At 30.1% G+C, this 10,024-nt stretch overlaps 1 protein-coding gene across 1 annotated transcript in view; it reads right to left on the reverse strand.

Annotated features, from left to right (window-relative positions):
• Window positions 1–211: 211 nt before the first annotated feature.
• HELRODRAFT_63568 (hypothetical protein) overlaps window positions 212–10,024 on the reverse strand; it is a gene marked incomplete at both ends in the record, with an annotated part of 17,222 nt that continues 7,409 nt past the window's right edge. Inside the window, 3 exons of the mRNA XM_009010441.1 lie at window positions 212–459; window positions 616–801; window positions 998–1,145. Coding sequence (XP_009008689.1) covers window positions 212–459; window positions 616–801; window positions 998–1,145 — 582 coding nt within the window. The remainder of the gene's footprint in view (window positions 460–615; window positions 802–997; window positions 1,146–10,024) is intronic.

Below are 10,024 nucleotides of genomic sequence, written 5' to 3' on the forward strand. Positions count from 1 at the left end.
AATGCTGGTCATTGTATAAACTGAATTTATTTAACTTTTCATACGCTGTTTACTCGTGATCAATCATAAGTTTCATCTGTTTGTCAACTATTTTTTTATATATTAACTATGTTTGTCAACTATATATTTTTCTAATTAACATTAAATTAAATTATTACATTTTACAAATATAAAAACAGCCGCTAAATACAATATGCATCAATTAACAGATTTAAATACAACAGTCCAATAAAATTTGTAGAGATCTAACCGCTTTCTCCGATTGCATTTTATTGAAGTCAAGGTTGTAGCATGGGACCTGTCGTAAGCACTCGACCAAATCTTCAAAGGGATCGTGTCTGCATCCAACGTAATTGGCCATGCTTCTAACGTAATGCTCGTAATCGATCGAGTCGTTAGTGTGTTGAGCCCAAAATGCAGAAGCTGAACCGCTTTGCATTATCGCTTGTTTAAATAGACCTATCTCATTGTGATGTAAGCGCGTGTGTGTATGTTCATCTAATTGGATGAGTGTTTAATTATGTGATAAGTATTCGTTATAAACGGTAATTGTGAAGAATTCTGAAGTTGCTAGAAAAAATACTAAAGCTGCTAGAAAAAATATTCAGTTGATACCTTTTGCGGCAGGCGAGTATGACAAAATGCCGACACTGGAGCCACCTGCACTGTTGCCAAAAATGGTCACTTGATTAGGATCGCCACCAAAACTTCTGATATTTTCTTGAATCCACTTCAAAGCTTCTATTTGGTCGTGCAGTCCATAGTTACCTTTCAATATCGAATTTTTCGCCGACAAGAAACCTATTAAAAGTGCAAACGGTGTCAATAATATCAAAAAAGTTGGTAAACTTGGATGACATCAATTTTTAAAAAGAAACCCTTATGTTTTTGCATATTCATATAGTTGTAATTGTTCAAGCTTAATTTTATAATTTTAACATGAAACAATTGAATTTTACATTTCAATTATCAATAAATTATAAAAACTCTGAGCAACCTAAAACGCCAAGCCTGTAATTGATGGTGACGACGACCACTCCATGCTGCGCCAAAGTATCGCCCTGAAAAGTGTTACCACTGCCCACCAAGTACGATCCTCCGTGAATGAACACCATCACGGGAAAGTACGTTTTATTCTTTACCTCCTGCAAAATTTAATAAATTGAGATTTAAAGAAAACTTTAACAATTTACGTGGTAACTTTTTCAGCAAAGTTTTTGTTTATCTATAGAATTAAGAAACATAAAAAAATTATCATAACGAATAAATTTATCAGATTAGTAATTGGTAAAGTCGACAAAATCATATAAAGTTTTCGTCATTTCATACATAACTTTATGACGTTAGAACGACTAATTTATTGCACTAATTTACCATTGTCTCCATTCTTTCGTTTCTTCTGAAGATTGAAGGAAGCAGATGGAATAGTCCGGACCACTACTTGTTTTTTCAACATTTCGAATATAAAGCAGATATATATATATATATATATATATGTTTAGAAGCGGTCGGCACTGTCAGACGCACCACATTTTTTCATATTGCTGATTTGATGAAAACTTTTACGTTTTCGTTTTTACGTCTTCTTAATTTATTTGCTGATTTCTTCGCATAACTCGGTGTACGTGAAGGTGAACCAACGACAACTTTTGAGGATGTCGTATATCCGCCAAGGTGCAGATTGTCATTCTAACGTTTTTTTATGTGAAGCAGCAATGATGAAGTTACGGTTTCAGTTTTATTGTTTGCAAAAACAAATGTTGGAAATTTATTTTCGACAAAATGAATTTGCAGATATTAACATGTTCACTAAATCTATGACTTTTGCGTTAAGCATTCACTTTGAACAAACAAGGGGACAATTGCCCCCCCAAGAAAAATTATAAAATATTAAAATTATAAAAGTGTTAATTTTAATTTTTTTGTAAAAAGGATATATATATATAGGATATATAATTTAGTAATTTTAAAACTTTAAAAATTTTGAAATTTTAAAAACTTTAAAAATGTAAAATTTATTACAATGCTGCACTGACGAGACTAGGTAGTCGAAATAGTACTATATGCATACATGTAGATAATGACATCTTCTGTAAATAGGAATTTTGTTAATAGCATTAACAAGTTAAGCTTGGTAGATTGGAGAATTATTCGAGGAATCGAGAAACTATCATATAGATTGAGTACTGTAAGATCTTTAGTGATCTTTATTAATAATATATATATATATATATATATATATATATATATATATATATATATATGTTACATGCTAAGTCATAGACCACATAAGTTCGCCCCCCCAACCAAAATCTGAAATGACGCCCCTGTACACAACGTATCAACTCGATACCAAAAAAGCTTTTTGGTTCTTTCATGCTTAAAATAAACAAAAATTTTGGTTTTGAAATCAAGAAACTTGAGAATGATTTACGATCAACCGTTAGAAAAATCGAAAAGTCAAATAGGAAATTAACTAACGCCGAACAGGCTGTGATTTTCATCAATAATTGCATATATATATAATTTATATTATATATACGTTCACCAAAGAACTTTAGTGAGAAAAATCGAAAAAAAGAACTACAAACATGTTAATGCCAAACATTCGGTAGAATTTATAGAATATTGTAAATATATATTATATATATATATATATATTTATTTATTTATTTATTATTTAAAGTAAAACCAGAAGCCCAAAGAGCTTGTGCGGCAACTTAACTAACAGAAATTATGTTGATCAATTGTCAATTTAACTAATTAACGAAACAAAATTTGTTCATAATGTCCAAATTAAAACACAATATTGTTTTGTAAAATAAAAAAGAAAGAAATCAATAGCAAAAAGATTGATTAAATTGCATCTGTTTCTATCAGTTTATGGATGTCGGACTTACTTGAACTTCCAGTTGGATCGCGATTGTTGTATATTGGTCGCTTGCTTGTTCCAGGTTTTTAATCCACATATCAAGGTGCTATTGCTATATATCTTTGTTCTTCTCACCGGCAAATAAAACTCATTTGCATGTCTAACATGCAGATTATTTTTAAACTTAAATCGAGTAATAACTTCCGTTGCATACGACGACAAATTAATTTTATATAATTTATAAAAAAATTAGCATCAAATAGAATTTATACAAGCTGCTTATTGGAAGTATTTTGCTTAAATTAAAGAGATGGCTGATGGGGTCCAATTTTCTTACGTTAAACAAAATTCTTAAAAAATACCTTTGAAATTTTAATAATAATGCTAAAAAACAAATAGGACTACTATTGCCCCAGATAAGCAAACAATATATTAAATATGGATAAATTAATGAATAATATAACATTATAATAATATAAAACGGGTAAATAGATTTTAATTTTCTGATTATACCAATTATTTTAGAAATTTTTTGAGAAGTATTGCTAATATGATTTATCCATGAAAGGTCAGATTTGATAATCACACCTAAAAATTTGTATGTTTCTGTTCTTTCAATAAGTTATCATTTATTAATATTTTAAAATGCAATAAATTAGTTGATATTTTAGGACCAAAAACTAGATAAAATGTTTTTTTTAATTAATAGTCATTTTATTGGCGAGACACCATTCAAAAATAAATGCAAGTTCTCGATTTATCACTTCAGTAAACCCTTCCACACAGCGGCTTTCAAACAATAATGTATCATCTGCATACAAGAAAAATTGGGCAATTGTTGAAGATTTAACAATATCATTCAAAAATAAATTTAAAAGAAGCGGCCCCAAGATCGATCCTCGAGGAACGCCTGTGTGTATTGGTAACATGTCAGATATTGACCCCTCTATAGACTCATAATGGCTTCTCTCAGATAAATAGCTTTTGAACCAGGCTAACAATGTTTCCCTGATCCCATAATGACTCAACTTTTGAATTAGAATCGTATGATTTAAACAGTGAAAAGCTTTTTTGAAGTCAATAAAAACCCCTACGGTATGAATTTCCAGTTCCATATTGCCAACAATTCTACTGATCATGTCAAAAACGGCCACTTCAGTTGAAGAACCCTTCTTGTACCCGTACACATCAAAGTGTGATTTTTTCAAAAAATTTATCAATCGAGAATGTATAATTTTTTCCATAACTTTTGACACACTGAACACCAAACTATGATAATTGGATGATGGTTACTACTTACAACCAGATTTAAACAGAGGAATTTTTTTGCACATCTTATAACAAGATGGAAATTTACCAGTAATCAACGGCAAGTTAATTAAATATTTTCATGGTTTCAAAAGTGTGTGGCCTAATTTTTTTAGAATGAAATTGGAAATATTATCTTTACCTGAACTTTTGGAATTTTTAAAATTTTTAATAATACTGTAAATTTCACTTTCATTGGTTTCTGTCAAAAAAAATGAATCCGTCTGTGCGTCTGTGAATCACTCAGATATTTTGCGAATGAATTATTATTAGATGAATTATTCACGGAGAAAACTTTTACTGTATCAGCGAAGAAACCATTAAATGTTTCGCAGATTACGTTCTCGTCTGTAATCAATTAATTAGATTGTTCATTTTTAATAATTAATTTAAATTTCCTATTATTTGGATTCAATGTTGAGCTAATTAATTGCCAGGTTTTTTGTATTTGATTTGTTTAAATAAAACTCTTTATGATAATAATTTTGTTTTTTAGAAAATACTAACTTAGAAAATGCTTTTTTGTAATTTAAATATATATTTTTGTTTTCTAAGGTACTGTTTTTAATAAATTTTTTACACATCTTATTTTTTTCTTTAGACAAACGTAACAAATCATGAGTCATCCATGGATGTTTAAACTTAGAACGAGAATTATGAGGAACAGTGGAACAGAAAAAATTAAAAGCATCATTAATTGTTTCGTGGAAGCAATCAAAACCAACATCAACATTGTGAATACCTAATGTAACTCCAATCATAATTGGCAAAAAAAGAATTTAGTCTCATGTTATTTGTCGAAAAATTGTGACGTTTAAAATTAGATTGATTAGCTAAAATTTGTGATTTCAAAAGAAATGTGGTTGATCATAAATCATTTTCAAGTTTCTTTAGTTCAAAACCAAAATTTTTGTTTATTTTATGCATGATAGAACATAAAAGCTTTTTTCGGCATTCCTATACCTTCAAAGGCTCAAATTTATACAATGTGCCTCTACTCTACTTTGTTGATTCCTTGTTTGTTTAAAGTGAATACTCAGTTTTACAATCTTCGAATTTGTTAAATATAACACTTTTACGTGTTTTCATTATCGATGATTCCTCTGTTTCTAAATTTATTGGTAGGAAAAATTCCAATTGCCCGTTGTTGAATATTTATTATCGGATGTCTTTGTTCTATTTCAACATTGTGGTCCAAAATTTGTCAAGAAATTTTAATTTTGTGTTTCTTTTTCATGTGATTCTTTATAGCGCCAATTTTGACGTGCATCGTGAGTCTCCTCGATAAATTGGTCGTCGTCTAATCAATATATTTAGAATTATAGTATATTGGTATGACGACGACCAAGTTATCGAAAAGACTCACGATGCACGTACATTATTGTGATAAAGCTTTTTAAGAAGAATATCATGCCTAACACCATCAAAAGCTTTTGTATTGTCAATGAATAAACCGATTGCATGAGATTTTATTCCAGATTTCCAGTACATATTGGTTAGAGTCTAAAATAGCTAATTCGGTAGAACTATTTTACTTGTAGCCATATTGACAATTTGAAATTCTTGAATGAATATTTAAAAAGTTTGTTAAGCAAGAATGAATACTTTTTTCCAAAATTTTTGAAAAAGTAAAAATTTTTGAAATGGGTATACAATTATTGACAACATTGGTTATACCAGATTTGTGCAGATGAAGTACTTTAGAAATTTTGAGTCAAGAAGGAAATATACCTTTGTGAATAAAAAGATTATTACAATAAGTTAATGGTTTTAGTATATTTGCAATGTTTGTTTAATCAAAAAATTTGAAGAGACTTCGTGTGCCAAAGGGGTAGAGTTTTTCAAAGCGTGCACTATGCTTGAAACTTCAGAATCATCTACATCTATGAAAAAATGTTTGAAAAATGGGAGCAGGTAAGTATTTGGAAAAGTGAAGAGGGGAATTAAGACAGGAGTTTTTTTGTTTGAATGCTTTGCTTATATCACTTTAGCTCACAGCAACTTCATTATTAAGTTAGGCAGTTTGGGTATTTATTACTGATGTTTTTGTTCATGGAGTTTTTGATGACTTTCCAAATCAGCAATATATCGTTTTTTTGTCTACCGTTTCAAACAAGTAAAGATTTTTTGTATTTAGTATAGACTAATTTGTTATCGATATTAGGTTATTTTAAATAACAAAAAATTGATTTATTTTTATAAATAGACAAAATTAAGAGACTTTAGTGAATCAGGAGAACTTTTTTATTTTTTTAAAAGGAATTCAAGAAATTTTTCAGCTGTTGGCCCATCTGTATGGAATAGCCTGCCTTTGGAACTGCGTGCTTTGGGGCATTCAATTTTATCCTTCAGAAGGGAACTAAAAACGTTTCTGTTTGCGCAATGAGCGCTTTGGTTGTTGTTTCCTTGTGATTTGTTTCAGCGCCTTTGAGATTTGATTAAAGGGCGCTATAAAAATCTACCTAATAATATATATATATATATATATATATATACACACACAAATCTGATCAAAGTTATCGGATTTTTACGTTTGTTTTTCAAGTTTTTTCATGTTTTCCAACTTTCTTATTAACTTCTTATGTTCGTAATCCAAATCGTGAATCAAATTTCTAAAAAAAATCTGATAACTTTGATCGAATTCAACAAATATTTATAAAAAAAACATCCAACCTATATATTGGATTAAGACTGTCAGAAACGTAATTATTGATGAAAATCACAGCATGTTCGGCGTTAATTAACTTCCTTCCAATTTAACTGTCTTTTTTTATCTTTATTTAATTTAACCGAAAAAAGATTTTCTGTTCTATCATACATAAAACAAACAAAAATTTTGGTTTTGAACTCAAGAAACTTGAGAATGATTTACGATCAACCGTTAGAAAAATCTAAAAAAGTTTAATTGGAAGTTAACTAACGCCTAACATGCTGTGATTTTCATCAATAATTGTATATATATATATATATGTATATATATATATATATATGTATATATATATATATATATATATATATATATATATTGTCAGAAATTTTAATGAAAACAACTGGTGGTGTGAGGTAATCTCCTCCTCTATCTTTCTCAGGGAATTTTTGTATGGTCCGACAATAATTTTTGTGTATATTTTTATCGTGAGTTCGACCAGTCCTGTGTGGCACTGGGCTTTTTCGAATTATATGATTTTACTGAGTAACACACGAACGCGTAAAAAAAATATTCGATAACAATTTTATTAATCGACGGAAGTAAATGAAAAGGAATTGAACTAAATGAACTCTAGAATAATGTAAAAAAAAATAATGTCAATGAACAAACTGGAATACAGGAATTAGAACTTCTTCTTGTTGGGTCTTCGACTTGGGATATGTTTCTTGCCGTTTAATCGTACAACCTCGACGTGTTTAAACGATAGTGATGTCGATACAACTCCAAGAAATAAATAAAATGAATGCGGAAAAATTAGAAAAATCGGAGCCTATGGAAATTGCAAGCTGCGTGTGAAACTATACCAATGAGTATAGGATCCAGCAAAGAACCCTAGGTCCACAAATAGCACAAAAAACAAAAGAAGGAAGCGGATTCGTTTTCACAGAATCCAAGGCCTGTTTTCACTGGGCCTGTCTGTCAGTCGGTCGGTCGGTCGGTGGGCTTTTGCACGACCAAGGGCCCGTTTTCACTGGGCCTGTCTGTCAGTCGGTCGGCTTTCGCACAAACCTGGCCTGTTTTTACTAGGCCGTCGAGTCTGGTCGGCTTCCGCACAACCAACACAAAACAACAAGAGTCAGAACAACACTGGAAACAAATTGTGTTATTTTAGTACGCGTGCGAAACTATGCCAATGAGCATAGAGTCTCGTACCAAATCCACTTTTGAGAACTTAAGACGTTTCTGAAACTATGCCAATGAGCATAGAATCACGAATTAAGTCTCTTAGATACCAGGATAGGCACCGATTATTCGAAGCTGCCTCACTAGTCAACCCAGTGCGGACTTTCTTCCACACTCTTCCTCCACTCCCAGGTAAGATAAAGGAACTCTATATCAAAGCAAAATTAGATTTTGTTTCGTCAGTATTATTTGATAATTCTGACACTATATATATATATATATATATATATATATATATATATATATATATATATATATATATATATATATATATATGTTGGTAATAGACCATAATTTTTACAATATTCTATAAATTCTACCGAATGTTTGGCGTTAATATTATATGTTTGTAGTTCGTTTTTTCGATTTTTTTCACTAAAGTCTTTCGGAGAACGTTTAGTTTATTAAAATTCAAAATAAACTTATTTTCCGAATTCATGCTGCAAATATGGCCATATTTCGATTCCGAATGAATCATCAGTGCAAGTTGATTTATATAGGGAAATATTCATTTTGTGAAAGTGAACTTAGATGGAAGTTAGATGCCAGATTTCTTTATTGGCTGGTCCATCTTAATTGCTCCTTTGACGGCTGTGCACCTCAAAATGACTCATATATTGGGATTACTACTACCTCACTATCTATGAGGCTTACAATGCATAAAACAGAGTGGTGCTATCAAATCTCATTTGGAGTAAACAAAGTAATAAAAATTAGCATTGTTAATAATGACAAAGAAGAGTATGATGCTATCGGTGAAGAAAAGGAAATCTTTAGAGAAAAAAATCGATAAAACGAACTACAAACATATTAACGCTAAACATTCGTTAAAATTTACAGAATATTGTAATATATATATATATATATATATATATATATAAGTAATCAATGAATATTATCAAATTCTAAAGATCAGAAGCTATGACAAAGAAATAGTGATAATATGGCAAAATAGCGCTACTGCCCAAAACATCCCAAACCAGAGTTCAAACAAAATGCTTGAAACTTAACCTGCAAAATTCATTCCATTTTTTTAAGAAGCAAAATGTAGGCTATCGTACTATGCTTACTCAGAGACGTGTATACTGTCGGGATATCAAGACGCACACACCATTCTCGTCCGAAAAATTGACTAAGATAGAGGATTATAACGGTCTTAACGTTGTTTAGAAAAATGATGACAAGCGATTTAGCGTCTTCATTATAACCTGGAACGTGCCTTGCATAGAACATTATGTTGTGTTATGAGAGTGACCAAGTTGCTGCAACTGTTTGCGTTACCTTTCTTTATGCTTTCTTTACCTTTTTTTTTCTTTGTGTGTGTGCATGTTTGTGTGTGCAACTTTTTTGTATAGTTTGTGTGGTTGTGTGTGTTCCTGTGCATCTTTCTTTCTGCACTCTATGTTGGTGTGTTCAGATGTATTTTATTTATATATTAACTATGTAGTTGTTTGTTTGTAACATTTTTTGTATAATCCTTGTTTTTGTATGTTACACTACCGTGTAAAGGTGAGCATGAAAACAGAAATCCCGGGAATCAAGAAATAAGGTGTTTTACCAATTCCTGTTTGAATCTCATAGAAATTGGTTAAACCTAATTTTCGATTTAAATTTTCATGATGAACTTGGATTATATATATATATATATATATATATATATATTTATGTATATATATATATATATATATACATTAAAATTTTTTATTTCATCAAATCAAAACAAAGAAATCATTGATATGATATCAATGAAAAGAAATGATCTGGAAATCGAAAAAAAAATATGGTTTTCTTGTAATAATTACCAGTGACAGTTGTAAAAATGAGAGCATATTTTAATTATTTTAGTGCATGTAAACTTACATTCTATATTACAAATCCTGAAAAACCGAAAATGGAATCAAAATTATTAAGTAATCAACTCTTTTACATTTTTATCAGAATATCGTTTGTAA

This window comes from Helobdella robusta, assembly GCF_000326865.2.
Source record: "Helobdella robusta unplaced genomic scaffold HELROscaffold_1, whole genome shotgun sequence".
NCBI lineage: Eukaryota > Metazoa > Annelida > Clitellata > Rhynchobdellida > Glossiphoniidae > Helobdella > Helobdella robusta.